Raw genomic sequence first — 22,935 nt, 5'->3', positions numbered from 1 at the left:
ATCTGTAATGACCTTGAACCATGATTATTGTCTTTTTCTGAAGTTATGAGGCTGTTGCTTTGATTAAAAGTAGACACAAACGCCAATATCTGTGCTCAGTACAGTGGGCACTAAAGACATATCAACCTAAAAATCATGTGTCTTCATGCTACAGATTTTCATCCCCAGCACTCTCAATCAGTGTGGCACAAACTACAGGAGGACCTGTCTTAACCTGAGCCTGACTTTCTGCAACAACTACATCTCATAGGAACAGCACTGTTGGCACTTCAAAGACAGTTTACAGGGAAACCATCTTGGAAATATATATTTTCTCATGAAGGAAACTTTTCATGTCAGAGTCTCAGTAAACCTGCAGTTTAACTAAAAGAAAACATGTAGCCTTTATGAAATCAGAGAAAGAAGATATTTCATATCATTTTGTCTCATTTCATTGACTGGTGCTTGACTATTGCTAAACAAATCTAAATAAGACAAGTAAATGAAAGCAGACTGTAGGAAATCAGTTGTGGAAAGGAAAAAAAACCCATTTTTTAGTGTGCACAAGTCTCTTCAGAAATATGCAAGTATTTTCCTATCAATATATTATTTGCAGGCAGCTGAATCTTCTTTTCTCTTTATGAAAATAACAAAGCCCCCTTTCAAACTAATCCCACCAAACAGATGATTTCTGTGCATCAGTTCCATAAGCCTGTGTTCAGAGTGGGCTTCCTACAAATTTCTCCTTTTTCATCTTATTCAGGTTGAAGGTAATTGGACAGAGGCTGGTTGGTTTGTTGACCTTTTTGGGAGGGCTCCTGATGCTGGGATGAGCCAAAGATTTTGTTATGATTTCAAATAATAGTTTTGTGATGTGGCTTCTGTGCCCTTTAAAGACACTGGACTTCATCTCTGCCAGTTCAGGTACTAACATCCAGGAATCAAGCCATATGCTGTCATCAAAAGGTTTGGAGCATTCCTTAGCTTTTACATGATGTGTGGCTTCTTCTGGGCCACAAGAATTAGATTATTAGAATAAAATATGTTTTACATAGTCAGACTGTCAATGTACTACTCCCCTTGGTGAGTTGTTGTAAATCTAATGTCGCTGCAACCTTTGTATGAATAGGTATTCACTGGCAAGAATAAAGGGTTCCAGTCTAGCCTCTTTCCAACATAGCAAATGTGTTACTCATGGTACAGTTACTGACCAGTAGAATAAAACATACTCAGGACATTTTGACAGCTTCCTCACTTGGCAGCAAACATCTGTCTAGAGTCACAGACCAGACCCACAGAGCAAGTAGGACAAAGCCAACGCATCTTTGAATTCAGTCTTAACACTCAATAGTTAGTTTTCAAGGGAGGTATTAATCTCAAGTCACATCGGTTTTCTGAAATGTCAATGCATAGGATCTCTCTTTAGCCAGTGGTAAGAAAGAGGCAGTTTCAGAGGGCTGTTGATCCCACCTATCTTTTTCCACTGGCAAGGAAGGAAATTGGGTGATTAATGAACTACAGGCCTCTTTTTGGAAAGATAAATATAAACGAGGGACAAGTTACCAAAACTAAGTCTATTCCTCACGTGCTGGTACTACTATGTGATGGTGTCAGTCAGACCTGACTGCATCTGCTGAGGGAGACCACTTCATTCAGGAAGTGTCTCCCACATGCATCATCTCCCGCATCATGTAGCACAGACTATGCATCCAGTCAACCACTGTTAATGGTGGCTATTATACTACATTGTTTCCCTTTTTCCTTTCTTCTTTTGAATTTTCCTTCCCATGAGGGTAAATCTGCCTCAGTCAGTAACAGAATTGGAAAAAGTACTATAAAGCAGACTGAGAATAGTAAAAATGTACCTTTCCTGTCCTGTCCTGTCTTATTAATCTGACCCTTTTGCCCTAGTCTTCAGATTAGGCCATTTGTGAGTCTTCCTCTCTAGCACTGTGCAGAGCAGACAGTGTGACTGATCTCTTGGCACAGTCAGTGTGTTGCCTCGGTGGGTAGTGTGGGATGAAAAAAGCACAATACATGCCTTTTTTGTCAGAGACTTGTTTATCTGCACAACATCCAGGCTGCTCTGTGAGAGCTCTCCTCTTGGTGATCACTGGCAACCAAAACCGAATCAAATTAAGGCAAAGTTTGAGAAATTCTCCTATACAAAGAGCTGTTCTAAAACAAAGCTGCATTTTTGTGGTGCATTGTCCTGGCTCTGTGTGAGTCCTGTAAAGAGACAAAGGAGAGCAGGAAGGAAATCTCAGCTGCTTAGTAAATGCCCTAATTTGATTTATTTACTGCTCCCTTCCCCCACCCAAACTGTTCTGCTAACCTGTTAGTCCCAACTCAGACAAGTAAGACCAGCTAATCTGATTAGTTCTGACACACAGGAGCAAGGCTGCTGGGAAAAGCTGAACGTTACAGCTGTTTCAGGCTTCAACTTCCATCATAACGTTATGGGTTTACTGAATGTATAGCACAGTGTGACAGGAGCCTGGCAGCATGTACACAAGTGAGCAATGTGACCGTCACTGAAGATTTCTGCCCTGGGTCTGAGGCCACTGGAATACAAACCATGTTTCGTGTCACCTTCAATGTAGTGACAGAGAAAGTTACCTTCACCTTGGCAGCCTGCCCCTCCGTCACGTGGAAGGTAAGCTCAGATATGCATCATGTAAAAAGGTTGATGGTAAAGGAAAATGAGTATCTAAACTGTTTTTCCAACTTTAGGCTGTGTTTACAAAATGTTAAGGGGAGTAATAACATTTTAATGGAAAGGCACTGCAAGGTGGCATATGCATGACTGGTTGGAGTTGGATCTGGTTCTAGGGAACAGCTTATTCATTGCCTTTAAAGCTTTTTACGTTTAACTTCTAAAATAGCCAAATTCATGATCACTTTCCTCATTCTGGTCTGGAAATGCCTATACATATACATTACAGATAATCCAGAGAGGTACAGAAACACAAGCTACTCATTTCTGTAAGGAAGAGACACTGCTTGAGCAAAGATTTCAGGCTTCCTAGATAATTTAGGGATTGCAAGAATTTGTGAGCTGTATTGAGGTACAATAAATTAGAAAAATTTACATCCCTATGATAAGGGACTAGAAGAAAAAAACCACTTAGATGCATAATTTATCTGGCATGCTATTGTTATAAAATACGGCAGAAGCTAGAGATGCTTTGCACATCAGCTCCTTCTCCCATTCAGCGACTCAGTTCAGATCTTCATTTCCTTGAGACAAATGTTCCCATCTCATCTTGAAGACACCAGCATTGTCAGGATAATTTGGGACCAGGTTCATTGCCTTGCGTTTCTCTTCTAGTGAGTGTGTGCTCTCACTATAGTGCACTTTGGGAAAACAGCTGCTATCTTCTGAAGTGTTGCTTTAAAAACTTAATTTTAGAGTCTGTTACTTACAGAGCAGTTACAGTAGAAACCTCACCTCTGTCTATTATTATGACTCAAATGTGTGATAATTACGAATAACTAGATACAGCAGCAGAGCAGGGGAATTGCTCTTGCTTTAGCTCTTCATGATTCATTATGCTGCATAAATAGTTGCCATATACCTTTGCTGTACCATTTTCTCAGTCTCAGACCTGTCTTTTCTCTTGACTTGTGAGGTAGACAGTGCCCAAAAGCTGTTATTAGAAGGTCTTTAAAAGGCCTAGTACAGTGTGGCCCCAAGCCCTAGATCTGTGCTATATGTAGCATCATACACTAAATAAAACCCTGTCTTCTGGGGAAAAATGTGTTTGGAACAAAATTCACATGAAATTAGTTTTACTCGACACCTTCTCTCTGTAAGAGATAGATATGGTGATATTGCTTCAATTTCCCTATTTATCAGGAAAACATACATTTCCAAACATGCATGTTCACTAAATGGTAGTGAAAAGATAATTTCAACACAACATAAAATGACTTTACTTATACTTGTTAATGGTGCGTTAAAGATTTTTCTACTTTCACATCAGAGTTGCAAGGATTTACAGCTCTTTGTCTTTAGGCTGCAATGCACTTAGAAGAGGGGATCGAATGGAAAAGGGTACCGGATTTTACCATGCTGCAGTGTTCCTACCTGATCCTGACTCCTGAGCTCTTGCTAGAGCAGACATGGATGTGAATAACCTGGCTGCTTCATTTCAGTGCTCATTTATTACATTGCTGAGGGCTGTTAGATGTAAGTGCATTGTAGTAAATCCCTCTGGAACAAACAGAAGAGTACTGAAAGTTGCATCCTGGAACTGGAAGTGTTTCCAGCTCTCCAGCTCTTCTATTATTTTCATAATTTAAATTATTGATAGGTGCAATGTGCAAACATTAGCAAAGGCTTAAAGTAAAAGCTAAAAGAAACTATGGTGCAGTAAAACTTCGTGAAATATAATACATTTATTAATGTACTAAGTAAAAAATATGTGAAAAAGTGAGCACAATTATATGGAAAAACAAGGTGGGATGCCAAGCCGGCGGAAGAGATGGCTCTGCAATAGAACTTGCATAAATAATGCTAAGTTAGTTTAAGGAAAGCTTTGTGGAAGAAGGTAATATTTTTTACTGACCAACTCTTACAATTGGAAAAGTCTGACAAGGTTTCAGGCACATAAGCCCTCCACTTCAACAGTAGGAGGAGGCTAATGAAAGATACTGTTTCCCTACAACCTTACCTTGCTTACATCCTTATATCAGCCAGATCAGCAATGGTACTGCAAGTAAATTAAATCTTTTGAAGTTGAAAGAGGTCACATCACTGCAGGTGGAGGAAGACAGACGCATTTACTTTCAGACTGCTAAGTCTTTTCTTTCAAGAGTAAGTGGCCCAAACTGCAGGTTACACTGGGATGTTCTGCTTTTCCACATACCACAGCACCACCAGCAGATGAGTCTTGCACAGTTTGGTAGTGCCAGGAGGATGTGGCAGCTCTGTAGATGTCTTGGGGCTGGAAGGAATGGTGGAAGTTCTGTCCTGAATTATCTTTCGGCTCTATGTTATTCAGAGTTCATTTCTGTTAGAAACTAATTTCTCATTAGAAGGACTGGTAAAAAATATTCCAACTAAAGCCTATTCTAATTATATGTAAAATATTAATTTAAATGGTATTTTAGTGGAAGAAAGACAGGACTCCTTCTCCAGACATTTCACAGTCTCTAGGGCATAAATCCCATTGCTTTAGACAAAATATTGTTTTGTAAAAAGTAATTTCATTAGAAGTGGTGGAGAGTATGGATACAGGACAACTCAAAATTGAACATGGCTTTTCACAAAGGCACCAATGCTTGAAAAACAAAGCAAGAAGCTCTTTATTATAAAACATAAGCATCTTTAATATAAAGCCTGGAGGAGAGGACTGGCTCTTTCTCACCTTTCCGTGTCAGTCTGCCTCCATTCATTTCCACCCTCCTTAGAGAAGAGGCTGCTGGTACTTCTTGATCTGTCAACAGGCATGGAGCTGACATGAAGCACAGGGCTGAGTACTCTGAGATATGTGTGGGTTACACAAATCAGACTTCAGCCGGTATCAGCTTGGCCAGAGTCCCTCTTTAAAGGGCTTTTCAGGTTTCACTCACATGAATTACTGTTGCATTTTCGATCAGATGCTGCCAACTTTTGGGGAATCTCGTGTTGCGCCTCTTTGTGTCCTATACCTGGCTTTAAAGCAGATAGCAAGATCATGTAGCTATTGATATAGCAACAAACTCCTCTCACTCATTTACTAACCCATGAATAGAAGACATGCGGCTTGGATGAAAGCAATTGAAATTTGCAGGGTACAAGCAGATTCAGTTACAGGGTGTACTTGCTCAATGAGGATCAGCTACACTTGAATCCTATTGATTTTCTCTTACCGTTGGTGGTTTGGTTCCATTGAATCCTGTCTGAACTGTAGAGGGGGAAGCAGCAAAACCCGCTGGTTTGTGGCTTTCTACTCAAGGCCAGAAAATTCACTTGATGGGGATCAACCTAACTCAGAGTTTTCTTGCCAACTGATGCTGCGCTTTATCTCCCTGACATGGATAGATAAATGAGTTGGGGGCGGCTCTGCAGGCAGTTGGAGCCTGATCCAAACACACTGTTGCCAGCTTTCAAAAGCTACACAATGGCTCTCTTCCCCTGGCAGTTACAGCCGTTGGGGCTGTAACCTGTCATCTGAAAGGCTGTTAAGAAATAGTGATGTAAACTCCTCCCTAAGGATGTGGGAACAATGTTCAAATCCTCTGAAGGGAGCAGTATCTGTGATAAGGAAACCAGAAAAATCAGGACCTTAGTGTTCACTTTGTTTCTGCAGCAAGCTGAATACAGTCCTCCTGCTTGTGAAGGGCTGACGGGGAGGTAAGATGGGAGGCATGGGAAGTGGGCAGCAGCACACAGCTTTTCTGGCTGAGAACAACCTTCCCTGCTGCTGTTTTAGAAACCTCACTTAGACTTACATAGAGCTATGGTCACCTGCCCTGCTCAGCAAGGGTAAGCACACTTTGGTGAAGTTTGTTATTTCTTTGTTGTGGTAGTGTCTAAATACACCCCCAGTGTCAAAACCGACAGTGGTAAACACAGTACAAACAGAAACAGGCTGATCTACGGATTTAGTGCACTGTAGCAAAGGACCAGACCATGAGCTTCTGCTGTGCAGTGCAGTGATGGCAAGATAGACCGTGCAGTGATGGCAAGTGGCATCCTCATGTGTTGGCACCTGGGAGACAAGTGTGAGCAGGAGGAGGGCAGCGTAAGTGTGGCACATCCGGGAAGGTCTTGGGTTAGTCCAAGAAGCTGCTTTTTTTCCCCCACATCCTGTTGATGCAGGGAAGGTGATGGAGATAAGGAAGCTCAGCACCACTGGCGAACAGTTTCAGCTTGTTCTTTACTTGAACATTGTTTCCAGCTCATAGAACACTACATTTCTCCTTGAACAGTAACCACTTCATTTGTAACTGTTAAATATAGAGCTGTTAAACACTTCCAAGCCTAAGACTCCTGAAAAATCATCCAGAAACAGCTACTGCTCCCAGTCTTCGTTTGAAATGCTTTTTTTCACCTTGCTTTTAAATAGTTCACCACTATATACACTAGATATTTGTACATCAGCTCCTATGAACTTGTTTCAAGGCTTACCAGCCTGTGTGATGACTTCTTTTTTTTCTCTTTGCTCATAGGCTCAGGGACACCCCATGTTATATATTTGTTAGTCAATTTTGTCACTTTTTGATGAACCCAAAAGAGAGGTTGACAAATTCCCTTAACTCTTCACAATATTCACAGTCCAGTAATAGTCCATGACCCCAGATACTTGCCTTCGCAACCCTGAACCCCACTGCACACTGACACAATCACCTTTGATTGGGATGTCTGATTTGGGAGCTATTGCCATAGGACTTTTTGAGGTGATGACATTTTTATTTCTAGCAATAATCTCAGAGTTTTACTATCTTGAGCCGTGATGAAGGTTTTCTTCTTGTCATTATACTTCTGAGAATTCTATAGCTCCCACGTCTCCTCAAAGATCTTGCTAGCAGAGATCTGCTCACTTTTAGAGGACTGAAATCTCTTTCTCCACCTTTCTATGATCATTTTTCTTTGCTGGTTTCTTGTCAGACTACACAAATTTCAGTATTTTCTGATCCTCCTGCCAAACCCTTAAATGAATGTGACTAAAGTGGATCAGCAGATTCTTGCTAAGGGGGCGAGGTAATGCAGAAAAACAAGTCTATGATGCTCATTTGGTCCCCAGCTCTAGTTCACCAGCAGATGGTAGCAAACATCTCCTTCCCAGCCAGCTTCATCGGGGTTTCCTGAATGCAGAAGGGCTGGAGGGCCGCATCGGAGTCATTTGTTCCCAGCGAGAAGAAATAAGCTGTAAACAAAGTAGTTGTGTAACTCGGAGTAAGGGAGAAGAACCACGGAAACCACAGAAATATTGCTGCAATAAGGACAGAAGAACTAAATAGGGGCCTGAACAAAATCACTGCAGTGACTTGCACTGAATGGCATGAGAAGCATTCTGATATCACTGTTATTGTTCTTGTGGTTACAGAAAGGGACCTTTATTTGCAATGTAGCACATGAACAACATTCAGAACAGCCCAGTAAAATCAAAACTTCTCTGGGTCAGCTCTGCCTCAGTATCTTGACCCTTTGTCAATATACTGAATGCATGGAAAGTTCATGACAGGGATTTTTGTTAGAGACTGTTTCTAGTCATTGATCTGTTTTTCTTCTAAACTGTACCAGGTCTAGTTCTTTTATGTTTGATATGGCCTGTTGATTACCACTTTCTCTCACTCTCTTCTGGATGCTACTCATTCAAATAGCTTGTTGTGATAACACTTCTCAGCTTCTTTTTCCCCTGATAGCAGCTAAACTGAGAGACAGAAGAGAGAAAGGGTCAGGGTTGAGTGAAAGCTGCTAAACTGTTGTGTAAATCCCATAAGGAAATGTCTCTTCATTTATAAGACAGTACTGGTTAGAACTGGGCAAACTATTTGTGGTAAATCACTGGATAAATTTTGCCATTACTGTTTTCAAGTGTACCATTACTACTTTTAACTGTCTTACTGGATATGTAAAGTTCTTTGACTGTTTCGTGTAAACATTGTTCAGTCCTGTAAGCAGATTCTGGGAAGCATTCCTTTGTGCTCATTTCTCCAACAGTAAGTGGCTGGTGACCAATATCTTATGAGTTGATTCTGTTGTCTCAGTAGATACTGAAACTGATTTCTATGCTTATTTTCTGGAAATGAATAAAAAGGTTATTTAAATATAATTTAAAACAAGACAATGGCTTTTTATGGTATAAAAATGTATTCATTCTCCAGTGACCATATTCTGAGCCAGAACATCTTCTTGGTTAAAGTTTTAGAATAGAAAGAGAAAGGAAGGAAATCAGTTACCATATTGTGCTGTTCCTTCGCAAGGCAGCTTGTTGCGGAAAGCAGTGCAGAATACAGACAGTACTGGCTATACTTCTGCCATTGCTTACGCTGCATATCTGAGGATTTCAGCTGCAGTTGTCAGGATTCTCCTTTGGCTTTAAATCTCTCTGTTTTCTAGAAATTGTTAGAAATACCTAAATACCCTCTGTGCTGTCAGCTGAGTCCTTTCAGCTCTGTTTGCATCACTCGGTGGTGTTGGTATTGATGTATGTTATGGACAGGCAATAAAGTCCTCCCAATGTGACCACATTATCTCCTACAGCTGCACTTTTGGCAGAGGTGATGATGAAGCAGTTCCAGGGACAACCCAAAATTTTGCTTGGGAATTTTGACTGGGAGATGCACTGGGAAAGGCCTGGACATTAGTGGACCTAACAGCCTAATTTGTCAGAGCTAGAACTGGAAGAGGGCATATGTCAGTCTTGCACAGCAGGGTATGGTAAATCTGCCTTCAGGGATCCTCACATTTCATCAGAAAAGGCATGTCCATCTGAAGCCAAGCTTTGGTTTAACATAAACTCACTGCAGATTCAAATTTGTTAAAAAACCATTGATGGATCTATTTTGTACTGTCAGGCTTTACGGCTAATCAGATATAATCTGCCTGCATATTCCTACTTTTATGCTAGATCAAGGAATATCCTTCCTCCTGCATCCAGCATAAAGCCTCCACAAAACACTCCACAGAGCTTAAACTCTCTCCTGTATAGTATGTTTAATTTGTGTGAATGGCAGTCATGTTCTCATATATGACCAGATCCATTTTGATGGTGATGCTTAGTTATGCCATCATGAAACCACAGCCTAAATGCATAAATGAATCCATACAAGAAGCTGATATCAAATGCAAACTGCTAAGTCAAACCTCTGCTTGATCACATTAATTTTCTCAAGTGTTAATTCTTCCTCCAGACAGTTTTAAATTTAAGCAGGCAATTTATGGGCAGAAGATCTGTTAAGATAGTGTCAAACTATAGGTTTAAACCCAGTCAGCTATAAATCATGCAGTCACTCTCTCACTCCCCCACCTTTTTGCCCTCCCCCTGCTCCCGGAGGGATGGGGAGGAGAATCAAAAGAATTCAACTTCCATGGGTTGAGATAAGAACAGTCCAGTAACTAAGGTATAACACAAATCACTACTGCTACCACCAATAATAATAATGATAAGGGAAATGATAAGGGAAATAACAAGGGAAGAGAATACAACACCTCACCACCTGCCGACTGATAACTCGCTCCACCCTGCCTGACCAAGCACCGACCGATACCTTGTCCGACTCCTCAGTGATCTCCCCCTTCCGGGTAACTCCCAGTTACATCCTGGTCATGATGTGCTATGGTATGGAATACCTCTTTGGTCAGTTTGGGTCAGGTGTCCTGTCTCTGCTTCCTCCGAGCTTCCCCTCCTCCCTGGAAGAGCATGAGACTCAGAAAGTCTTTGGTCAGACTAAACATTACTGAGCACTAACTAAAAACATGGGTGTTATCAACACTGTTCCCAGGCCAAAAGTCAAAAACACAGCACTGCCCCAGTTATTAAGAAGGAGAAAAAATGACTGCTACTGCTGAACCCAGGACAGAGAAATGCAGAGAGTACAACTGCAGAGACATCCACCTGTATGTGTGCTATTTCAAATATTAAACTCAAAATGTGCATATTTCCTGGTTAACATCAGCTTTACCTTAGTCACAATTTAGTGGCCTGATTAGATATTAGGAAAGGAAGTCGGAGGTCATAGTCTTGCAAGATGAATCTGGGTAAGAAATAGTAAGGAAAGAGCAAATACATGGAAACTGAAAGCTATCACTGGACAGAATGCTTAGAAATACAGTAAATTTCAAGTGGAAATTTCAAGGTCCTTGTTGAAGACAAACAAGTGATGATCTCAGCAGTGGGGAGAATGAAAAATATGATGGCATAGTAGCAAAATGAAGAGGTATGTACATGGGGGAAGTCTAGAAGTTCTGCTGTAAAAGTGAAATTTTGGATTCTGACCAAAAAGAATAAGCCTACCTTATGTTAAACACTGATTTTGATGACAATACATTATGGAATGATAGAGCAGCTATGTATTTTGCCCATGGAATTCAGTTTCTGTTCCAGTGCAGATATTTAGTGCTTGGTAATCATAGTACTGGGGTATCATAATTCACTTGGACACTTCATGCCTAATTTAACAATTTCTGAAACTCTTCTTGCTGTTATTATTATAAAAAGAGCAGTTGCAAACTTAAGGCAGTTGTGTAAAAATCTCCTTCCATAGCAGAAATTATTAATTTCTCTTTATATAATATCACTTGTCTTAGGACAACTAAAAGCATTCTAGGTGTTTTACAAAATATAAAAAGATACAGCCCCTGGCCTAAAGTGCCTTCTGCTTTAGTTCAGACACAACAGAAAATGTGAGAAAGGAGAGTGAGATGGTGCAGGAGTGAGTGAGAGCCAGAGCACTCTGGTGTGATGTTTACACAACCTGAGCCATAAACTGTGTCCAGCCCCCTTTTCCTTTTAGAAGTTACCCCGATTTTTTGCAGAAGCAAAGGTTGTGTGACATTGACTGGCACTGAAAGAGTTCTGACTGGTGACAGTTTCATTTTTTAGTTTTGGTATGCGCTCTTGTCAATCACATCACAACCTGGGGCATTAAAGAAATCTGTCTCAATTTATCTTAATATGCCATACTGTAAATCACAATGGTTTACCTGCTGCTTTAAAAGAACATCAGCAACCCCTGCAGAACAGAGAGGGACCTCTAAGTGCTGGGGGTGGGCAGTTGAGAAAACATGTAGTACAGACATCATTTAACTCACAGTGTGCCCTAAAAATGTGGTAGAAATATTTCCTGAGCTGTACTCTATTCAAGTTTCTTATAAGGCCAGAAGCTTCTAATCAGACTTCTAAATCCTGGCGGGTCTTTGCAAAAGTGGTCACAGCAGTGGGGAATGTTTAGCAGTGTCTTTGACTACTTCATTGAAGCTAATAGCACTCTTCACAAGAAACAAAACAACATTCCCTGGCAACACCTCCTCCCTGAGAGCCAGGCAGAGAAATGTAGTTTAAAGATCTTTATTTACAACTGGAGAAAAATAATCCTTTGCCTTAGTGAGCTTCTAGCAGTTATTGAGGCTCCATAGTGCAGTATTTACCTGTTTCCCAAGGAAACTGGCCGGTTTATACACACAATCAATGATCGGATGCACTGGTTTCACTGCTGTTACTGATTCCCAGGGTTAGGAAATACTGTATACTTCACGGAATTCCTCAGGTATCACTATATTCACTCTGAGATGGAAATGTATCTTTCCTACTAGTCATGGGGTTCTCTGTGAATCAGAGAGGAGGGATGGAACAGCACTTTGCATTCAGGGACAAATGTGACAGACAGATATCTCACTCCCTGGAGAGACCACGCCATTTACTTTCATGCTTTTAAGCATCCCTCCCTTTGTCGTCTTTTACTAGGCAGCCCTTTCTATCTCTGATTTAGATGTAATAAATCAACAACCTAACACCTAGCACTTTCCAAAGGAGGATTTCAGAGGACTATATTGATGTTGGCAGTGGGTATTTTCTTGATGTTCATGAAGGGAGATTTACATCGTACAGTGATCAGCAAGTAGCTCTGAACTTACATCTAAATGAAAAGGAATTTTTAGCAAGTGTTCTCCAATAAAAACTTGTTTTCTCTTGTTTTCCTTATTTCCCGGTGGGATGTTTCACCTCTCTATCATTATCTGTTGGCTCATTTCCAGGCTGGACAAAGCTAAGTGGGGCTGTTTGCCTTCCATGAGTGCTGCCTGGGCCCTTTAGCAGGGAAGAGCTCTACTGCCTCTCTTCACATGCCACATCTTTCAGTAAAATGGTGCTGGGAATTAAAAATGGTGTTTGAAAGAGGGACTGGAATGCACAAAAATGTTTCCATTTAAAGTTTATAAATCACTAGATAAAATGAACGAAATAGTGAGTTGTGCATAGCTCAGGGTACACAGTATATGGTATAACAGACTTCTTGTTATCTCTTCTCTAACTGTCTTGCCACCTTTCAGGCAATAATATAACCAAGCTCTGGATGAACACTGTGACTCAAAGATCAGATGAGAGGCTTTCACCATTTAAACCTCTTTAAAGTCCTAATACAGGAACAGGAGATTTACATAGATGAGAAGTTACATAAACAATAATGTATGAAAATGTTCTCTTTCACTTAGGTGCCATAATTTGACTTCTGTCTGAAAGCGAAGGTTTTGCTACCACTTCCTTCCCCTGGTGACAGCAGGTACAGAGCCCTGAAGTTATTTTCGGAGATCAGTAACATGTCTGTGTGTCACCTGCAGACTTTGCTTTGTTAAAGAGTATTAAAGGATAGTGGTTTAAATACTTTCTTTGGTTCAACATTAAACCAGACATTTCTTCACTTTAAAAAGCAGCCGTTTTGACCTTTAACACTGTATTAGAAATCAGTGACAGGCTTGCAGGAGTTGTTTGTCTTCTACAAACTCAGATTAGCTATTCCAGTAACACATTACTTTTGTACACTATTATAACCATTAAGTAGTGACTCCTCAACATAATAAATCTCTGTATTCTGAAGAAACTAGAGCATTCAGTGGGTCTAGTACCCATTATCTTGAAGAATTTTGGGCCAGGCTTTGTCCCTGAATTACAGAAAACATTAACCATCCTGAAGCTCATGCATCATTCCCTTCACTTACTGAGTGCTTGAAGTATCTACTGATTTTTTTACAAGATATGTCTTTGCAATATTCTCTCAGAATTTTTCAAGAAAATGGTATTGACTACAGGCTTAAATAACTGCAGAGTCTCGTTTAGGCAGATCCAGAAGGAGCAAGTTCTAGGTTAGGAAGCACATGGTATTTTCACTTCTGGAGGAAGGCTAGGAAGGCCTGTGTGTGGGTGCTTAGCCCTCCGTTACTAGACAAAGTCATTGCTGTTTCCAAACTATGGGCCTGTCATGTTCTACAGATGTCCCCAGAGCCTTGGGAGGCAAGTTGGACTGTGCAGTGAATCCCACCTACTCATTTTTCCAGTAGAAACAGTGTAATAGCTCAGGGTCAAGATGGGTGATGGCATACATTTGAGTCTTACCTCAACAAACTCAGTACTCAGCCAGAGAATGGACCTTCGTGCAAAAGGTGGGAAACATTCCCAGATCCCAGGTTAAATACTGTTAAATATCTGACTTACAAAGTAGGAGGAGAATAACATTTCTACCTGTGAGCAATGCACGTTTGCCCAGTAACTGAAAGATTGGTCATCTAATCTGATGGATAGTCTGAGCTGTTATGTTTCTGAGCCTAAAAATGTTACTAATGAACATTAGTCATGATGGTGACTAATGTTCTTGTTTGTGCCAACGTTTAGCCAGTCTGAAAAGATGTAGGTTTAGTAAATGATCTCCAGACTTTGAGATTCTGCCCAGTTCTACATCCAAAGCTTTGGTATACTGAAGTAAAGAAACAACAGACTAAACCACTAAAGCAATAGGACAAATGCCTGGCTTTATCCAGGGTACAGAAAAGCATTCAACTGCTTTTGAAAGGTGGCCTCCTCCTCTCAGTTGCAGTGTGTACATTGCAAAATAACTTGCTTTGAATGGAGGGGACCATTTATAACTCAGTGAATCCATAATTTAGAAGTATTCAGACATAAAGCTTCACATATAGCTCAAGTAACATGACCTGAGTTACTTGGAATATTGTAATTGCCTTCTTTCAGCTGTAGAACTTGGAATCCAAGATAGCAAGCTGAACTCCTCTGAGGAATTAATTTTCTCCAATTAGAGATCTCATTGCTTTCCTTGTGTTGTGAGCAGTTCAATTTGTTCCATTCACCGTTCTTTGCAGTTTTGTCAGCAGGACAATTTACTGCAGCCAGTCCATGTGTGGTGAATCCATAATGAATTATGGAAATTTGCTGTGAAAGCCCGACTTTTTCTGTTAGTTTTATTAGGATTTCCCAGTACCTCTGTTCTTGTGCATTTTAATGTTCTAAGCAGAAATAAGTAAATTCAAATATTGCTGAATAATTTAAGTTTAAATTCTACCCAGACACATGAAAACTCCTTACAAAAAAGTATTTTCTGCAGCCTACAGTAATGTTATTAGATCATTGAAACTATTGGAGGATATAACAGGCTCCTCATTAGGTTTCCACCAAGACATGTAGAGTTATTACAAACACAGGAAAATCTTAAAGTTGTCTGTTAGATACACACTGCACAGCATGTGATCACCATTGATGTGGATTTCAGAAACTCAGAAATGTGGCTCAGTATTCTCACGCATCCAGAAAGATGGAAATTGATCTAAAGAGTTGTATTAGCAATATACTTTTGAAAAGTATTGTAATTGGTTGTCCCAGCCAGGGATAGTGTAAAGCTGGAGCAAGAATTTATCCACAAATATTACCTGATATCCAGTGTTGGTTGGATGCCCATATGCTTGGTAGCTTTTACAGTATCTTGGCAGCTTTTCTGTTTTCAAATCCATATGCTTTATATAATAAAGAGCAGGTTCCAAGAAATGTAGTGAGCTCATCACACCCAAACTCCCACGGCTACTCTGCTCTTGTGTGACTTCAGAAAGCAGAGCAACTGTCACTGGGAGTCAGAATGAGCCTAACCCAATAAAACAAAATTCCAGCTTCAAATAATTTTTCATTATTTTAATTCCTTTAAAATGGCTGAAACCAAAGCAAAGGAAAGTTTGATTTTGAACCAGCCAGTTAACTTGGGAAAGGTAGCCTCTGGCAGTCATTAACTTATATAGTCCCTGATGGGCACAGGGTTGAATATCTCACCTGGTGAAAGGATACAGTGCTCTGATAGTTTGTAGTCTAATCTAAAGCCTTATAAATCCAGGGAGAAGCTTTCCAAGCTTTGATTGCTCTTTTGAGATCTAATTCAATGTCAAATCAAGCTGGATTTGTTTCCCAAATAAAAATACAGATGTGGGCAGATAACAAAGGGGCTGCTGTATTCTTCTATGCAAGTAGAAAGGGAGAAGATTTATTTCATAAGCCTTGAGATACATCTAGTCCAAAGAATCAGAATGGGTGTGCAGATATATCCTCTTATAATGACCACAGAATTTCTTGACTTACTGACAGTATGGTCATACAGGCAGCACAGATCTAGCCTGTTAAATTACACAGTAACTGCCATGAAATTTTAAATCCTTCGCACTGAAGCTGTTTTAAGCATGCATGTTTACAAGTCTTCATAAGGGATTAGAAATATGTCCCGTGGCCACTGCTTTCTTCCAGATAAAGGGATGGTCTTTTTCAGCTTTAGAAAGTCCTGGTTGGACCATTTGTACAACTTACCCTGAATGTCATGGGATATTTAAAAAGCAGTGAATTCAGACTTTGAAAAGAAGCAGAAGTTACAGAGCTAGTAATGGAACAGGAAGATGTAGAAGCCTACAGCACTATCTGCACTGAAGCCTCTGTTGTTTTTAATGTAGCTATGTCACCACAACCTGTTGAGGTTAATGGACCATTCCCTGATGCCCCAGTAACCTACAGGAGCGATTTGTAGCATTGAAAGTCTTGGTTTGCCCTGTGGTGAAGTCTACTTATATAGGAAGTTTGTGTTAACGGCAGCATCACAAGTAGGCAGAGGTGGTGCTCTTTTGGTATAGGGGGCTGTGTCATCTCCTACTTTAAAACTTCCTGTGTGTAGAACACATTTTGTGTTTTAAACTTGCAACAATTCCCAGTTGAATATGGAAGAAGAAAGGAAATGGGAACTCATCAGTTCTACTTCCAGCATTAGTTAGTTTGCAGTCTAAACAAGATAATACTTGAATATTACCGTATTGCAATGAAATGTATCTGTCAAATTGGGCAGGACATGTATGCTTGTGTAGGTAGAAAGACAGATATGACACTGTACCCCCTTTTGCTTCAGTTGCAGACTGAGTTCTGATGAACCACAATAAGACCAATAGCAGGGGACAATCATGTTTGTGGCAAAATGCTGACCTTGATATAGGTTATGGTGCTTTCTGAGATATCTATACATGGATACCTGTTCTAATATTTAGTTTCTATTATAGTGTGGTTTACATCCACAAAATGCAGCTCTTGGATATATTTAGTTGCCAGTGAGCAAGATTTGTTTCACTTGGGACGGGAAGTTCAGGGGCTTACAAGGCTCATTCATGCCTGTGCTCCCCCTAGAAGAGCTCTGCTAGATCACAAAGAGAGCTCTTGTGAAAGCCGGACTGCATCATCATGTTTCACCCTTGCTATCCAAGCCACCACCAAATTCATTTAGTTTAGAGACAAGGAAGATCTTGTCTATGGTGGGGAGTGGGAGATTTTTCTGTGAGCCCATTTTAAATGGTCTTAGTGTTGAAGATTTTTTTTTTTCTTTTAAGAAACTATTCCATGGTCTTTGTTTTTAGGAAATCTCCTTTGTTATTTGATGAAATTTTTCCTTTACTGAGCTTCATCTTAATGTCTGTACCAATAACACCTGCATGTGAAATCTTGTTAAAGCACCTTTTTGGCAGTTTATTTTCAGACAGAGTATTCGAAAAATAGATTTGGAACCTCCATTAAATCAACTTAGCAGATTTTATAATTTAAATCCTAGAACTATTAAAATCAGTAGCAACACCTCATGACTTTAATACAACCAGAATTGTATCTTTGTAAGGAAGATACTATAGTGAGTTTTTTTCCCATCTATGATTTTTAGAACTATCTGACACTTCAATATGCAATTGTAGCACAGATTGCATAGAAAAGGGTGGAGAACATTAGCAAAGATCAAGGGACAGCTTACTTGACTTCTGGTAAGAAGACATTTTGTTGCCAGATGTGCTGATACTCTTTGTAAATGTACTTTGAGAGCATACAGAATATTGCTTGCTTTAGAACAATCAAGTATTAAGTTTTATGAACTCCTGAAACACACATTTCCTTTAACAAGATGTAGGGTGTTTATCAGGGGAGGTGCAGTTCTGTGAACTTACGACATGCCAGCTTCCCACCAAAGTAGAGATGGCTCAGCTCCTGCCACAGAAAGACAGTCTGGCATAGAAAGGTAAGCCAGCTCTGACTTCATTTGTCCTTAACAGAGCAGGATATGTGGTATGTTGGTCCTGTATTTGTGAACTGGACTTCTGAACTATCACTGTAGTGTGGGTGGTTTAGACCCATTGGGGTGGAAATTACTGCAGCTCAGTGATGCAGCAGAGTCTTGTAACACTGTGATGGTGTTGCCTCCACTGGTGCAGCAATGGATATGACTACAGGAACACCAGACTACTAAAAGCAATAGATCTCAAAAAGATTTTTCCTATGGCTAGGACTGCAGGATCTAATGGCTTATCACAGCACCTCTGAAATATTTTCCTCAGGAACAGTTTTGGATGCTTTTTGCGAACAGGTGCTCTGCAGGAATTTTGTTTCCAGTGTTAAGAATAAGCACACATTTTATTTTTTGAGGTGTTTTAATGTTTCTGCATTTGTTGTTTAATAAAGCCAGAAAGTGTGGAAGAAACTGGAAATTAGACATAGTATATAAACCTCTCTCAAAACACTATAAAAATAGCTGTTTTGAATCAAGTTACAAAATATCCTGTAAGAGAGATTATTAATTCAAATGTGCTCTCTGAGTCCTGTTAAACTGTCATCTTATCCAGAGTGGGGATAGGCACAAATCAAATGCACATCTCAGAATGACCTTGGTCAGCATGTGGGAGTTGAAAACTCATCTGATGGAGGGGCTGTGAATGACCTTTTGCTTTGTACCAGGCTGCATCAAACTCTATGATCACATACCCACTCAATTCCCAAGCGTTCTTAATCTAGTGCAGGTGAAGTAGTTGTTTACGTGCAAAATGCTAAACATATGTGCAAACCTAATTCTCAGGCTCTTGGAACTGTGCTCTGGCAAAGCCTGAAGCTGCAAGTAGATGCTGCATCGCTAGAGGTCGACAGGCGCTAGGAGCGTTCGGCAAGTCGGTAGCATGGGACGCCCAGAAAATGTTCCTTTGCTCCTCTTGCCAGTGGCTCCTCAGTTAGATTTGTATGCGCTCCACGGCTAGATGTGAAACTTGGGTTTGTTTCAGAAGCTTTGAATTTATCTTTTTTACCCTGACATTAAGAGTATAAATAAATTCTTCATGAAGTTCTCTTCATGTTTATCTATTCAAAGAGGAGCTGATGAGTCACAGGTTTCTGAAGCATCTTGTTCCCGGCACTACACTTCTCAGACATTAATTAGAAAACATCAGAACAATTACAACATTCTCCTACTGCTTTTGGAAGAAAACAAAATATGAAACCAATTAGTTTGTATAATTCTGGTACTGGATAATTGTACTGGCCACAGGTTTTATTTTCTCCTTGGTGCCTCATTTTGTAAAGTCAAGTTAAGTTGAAACAATAGGAAGACGGAAGGAAGAAGGCAGAATGATATCCTGTGAACACCAGTGGTATCATTACCTTCTCTTTGTTTTCAGAAATAACCTGGTGAAAAGACTCCTTCAAAAGCTGAAAGCCTTTGTTAAATCCTTTCTTTTCTTCCGAAGCTATTTACCAGCACAAAAGGCTTCAGCCTAAGAATCAACACAAAGCCATAAAGAACAAGGATCAATGGAACAAATGTTCTGCCAAGCTAGTGCTGTAACCCAGCATAACTCTTAGTTTCTGCATAACCATGGGCTGAGGTTTTTGTGCTCCTAAAGGTCACGATTTTGGTACCTTCTGAATTTCTGAAGACCTGTTTCTGATCTTACTTAGCATGTACTAGGAAGTGATTAATCTGTATAACTGGCTTTAGAAGTACCAGTACGCTTTTAAAGCACTCTGAAAATATTTAGCTTCTCAGTAAATTTACTGAATGACATTTCTACTTCTTTTTGTGAAATTGTTTCCTGAAATTAAAGGACTGTATTTATTTTACGTGACCTCTCTACAGAGTTTGTACTTTTGTTGCTCTTAGACAACCTCTTAATTTCTGAGGAATTTCTGACTACACTGTGAAAATATGAACTTCTACTAATATTGATAGTAGGATCCATGAGCATTTTTCACGTGGCAATATTAACAGTCCCTGTAAAAGTGACATTTCAAATTCAAAGCCAGAGTAACTCTATGTCTGCATTACTAGTTCTTCTTTCACCCTAACCCACAAGGGTGGTGAACAGATGCAATATGCTTCTTGTGATCAGCCATTTCCTGTCCTGAAAGGACCTTGTGAAAATGCCTCTCCTTCCTATTTCCAGATGCTCATTCAGAAGTTCAATTTAATTAGGTTTTGAAAACATTGTCCAAACACCATCTCATTCTGTTCTCTGTTGTTATGTTTTTCTTACCTTTATGAGAAGGTCTTGCTGAAGCCTCTCTTATCACAAACCATTGTTGCCTGGGACTGTGATGGCACCACATCCAAGTTGCTCTTGAAATCTACCAGACATATTTGTAACCAAATTGGTCATAAATGATCTAGAAAATTAGAATTTATGAGACTCTGATTTTGCTTCATGCAACTTTATCTTACAGTATCTCTCAGGGTCTTCAAGTCTTCTCATCACAATCTAGTACATACCTGTGGGCTGAAGCTTTGGTGTCAACATTGTAGTAGATCTAAGACATACATTTGGGTGGTCCAGTGTTTTGTTTTTCACAGTGACTTAGAGAAAATGTCAGCAGCAGCAACCAATGGTCCATTGTCCATTGTCAAAGTTTCTTGTCCACAGTTTTCCAGAGAAAGTTTCAGATGTGGGTCACAAGAAGCATCTTTTTTGACAGGCCTCCTCTTGATGTTCTTCAGATGTGGAGAAGTACAGAGGTTTCTGCTTCTCAAAATATTTCATGGATCAAGTTCTTATTAAAAATATGTGTCTTGTTATATGCAGCTGCCTCCCCTGAGATGTGAAACTTGTGACCTACTTTAAAAACAACACTAGTGCAAAGTTTTCCAACTTCTGCTGGACTCTTTTTCTCATTATCTGCAGCAATTCCCTGCAGTATGTTGGAGTCTGCTTTGGATGTGACCTCCTGCCCACAGTAACTCCTGCTGTCATCCATCTTTATGCTGGCAAGCTTCCATTTTATGCCAGCATTCCTGCAAGAATGACATTGAATCATGTCAAGTCATTGTAATTTTTTCTCAGTTAAAGAGATTTATTTTGATAACCTGGGGCTCAGAACTCTGTGGAGCATCTGGATGACTGGACCCCTGTTCCTCTGGCCTTTGGTAGCTGTCAGCAAATGATTTCATGAGTCTGATACAGAGCTGAGCTCATATATCTTACTCATCCTTGTGTTCAAGGTTTCGTCTGTACTACTTTGCACCCATTAAAATCTTCTGTCCATTTTCTATCATGTGCAAACTATCCAAGTACTTCCGGAGGCAGTGTGATGCTGGCTCCTACTGCCCTTTTTTATAACAATGTACCTACTAAAAGTGATGCCGGTCTCTCTTCTCTTAAAAAGAGTGGAGTATGGCTGACTACCTGCTTGCCTAGATGCTGAAGTGACTGGATGAGTATTTCTCTACATTCAAATAAACCATATTTGGAATATAGTAAAGAGTGAATGGGGCAAGAGGAAGCCTGGGAAGAGGTTTAACAGAATACAGGGAGACTGGAGAGAGAAGGCATGGAGTCCCTGTCACCTCAGTCAGATAGAGAAGGAAGAATGCCCTTGTGTGCATCTGTAGACATAAAGTTTGACTATGATATAATCTTACAGTGGGGAACATTTTAGAAGTTTATTGTCAAAACGTGGTATGATGTGATGATTTTGTTTTCATCAGAAATTGGCAGCCACAGCTTGGTTTAATTTGCCAATCTTGCAGCTTCTCGATGTGCAAGAACAAAGAGATTTTGCACCTATGTACCCATCATGAGTTTACGTCAAATTAAATTCATTAGGGTCTCCAAAGCTGATGAACGAGATTTTGCCATGTCTAACAGGGCCCCCAAACGTAATAGTTAAAATCTTTTGATTAGACCTGGCCTTTAGTTTAATCATAGGCTCCTTTGAGACAAATGGCTTTAGCTTAAGAATTTTGTTTCATACTGAGAATATAGCCTGTCAGGATTATGGTAAAAATCCTTTTTGTATCATAAATTTTACTATCCCTAATAAAATATAGTAATAAAACATGATGAGCTGAGCCTACCCTTGATCCTACCCATCGCAACACAAAATCATTATGTTCTTTTAGAGAATTATTTCCAATGAAAAACTGCATTGATGAAATACAGAGGAGATATTAATGCATCTTCTTTGCATGGATAGCACATTTTTCATCACACTTGTGTTACTTACAGTTTTAGAGGCAAAAGTATCGTTCAAATGTCCATCTAGAAAATAATTAGTCTATTTGTCGAATAGGATGATGCTAGAATGTTTGGAAATAAAAATTTTTCTTACATATTCTTATAAATTGTATATGTAAGGAAAAGTTATGGAAATCTATTTTTTCCAGCAGGCGTGACATAAAATATTTTTCATCCCATCAGCTGGTTTGGAAAAAATGCTTTCAGTTTAACATATATTTTAAGAAAGATCTAACTTTCTCTTCAGAAATGGGTTACTGGCAGTGTTGCAATGAATAAATCCAGATTAAATGGATCTCTTGATATATATAATTAAGATATTTGTGAGGTTCACCTTTTAAATTTATGGTTCATAATTTGCTTCAGGAAACAATGTTGAGTACTAGAGATATTGTGTCTACAGTTATATGTAGGACCACATTTTTTGAGTTTTCTTCAGAAATTATGAAATCCTTATGCATTCAGCTGTGTAAGGAATAGACTTTTTGGCTCTCTAATTAAACGAGAAGCTCAGGAAACTGCTTCTGCTACTTCTTGAAAGTATTATTTAATTTACAAAACAATAGTTCAGTTGACATCAAAGAATTCTTACATTTGGTTTGCTTTTGCCTCTTCAAAATTTAAATTTAGATAGAATTCTAAAGAAAAAATACATCAGTAAGAGAACTTTAAAGAGGACTCGGTCAGCAGAGGGA

General features: G+C 39.7%; 1 protein-coding gene across 2 annotated transcripts in view; it reads left to right on the top strand.

Annotated features, from left to right (window-relative positions):
• The first annotated feature begins 2,407 nt into the window (after positions 1–2,407).
• The window catches only part of SPATA13 (spermatogenesis associated 13), a 155,214-nt gene continuing 134,686 nt past the window's right edge, over positions 2,408–22,935 (top strand). The window contains exon 1 of one of the 2 annotated variants that reach the window (XM_061374423.1): positions 2,408–2,635. In XM_061374423.1, the coding sequence (XP_061230407.1) occupies positions 2,558–2,635 (78 nt within the window). In that variant the 5' untranslated portion in view covers positions 2,408–2,557. The remainder of the gene's footprint in view (positions 2,636–22,935) is intronic. The other variant, XM_061374418.1, reaches the window with a different exon arrangement.

The sequence above is a fragment of the Neopsephotus bourkii genome, unplaced genomic scaffold (assembly GCF_033783945.1).
Source record: "Neopsephotus bourkii isolate Nb327-2 ecotype Australia unplaced genomic scaffold, CSIRO-AGI_Nbou_v1 NB_1638, whole genome shotgun sequence".
NCBI lineage: Eukaryota > Metazoa > Chordata > Aves > Psittaciformes > Psittacidae > Neopsephotus > Neopsephotus bourkii.
Note: the sequence above shows the minus strand (reverse complement) of the source record. Positions and strands in the feature narration are given on the sequence as shown.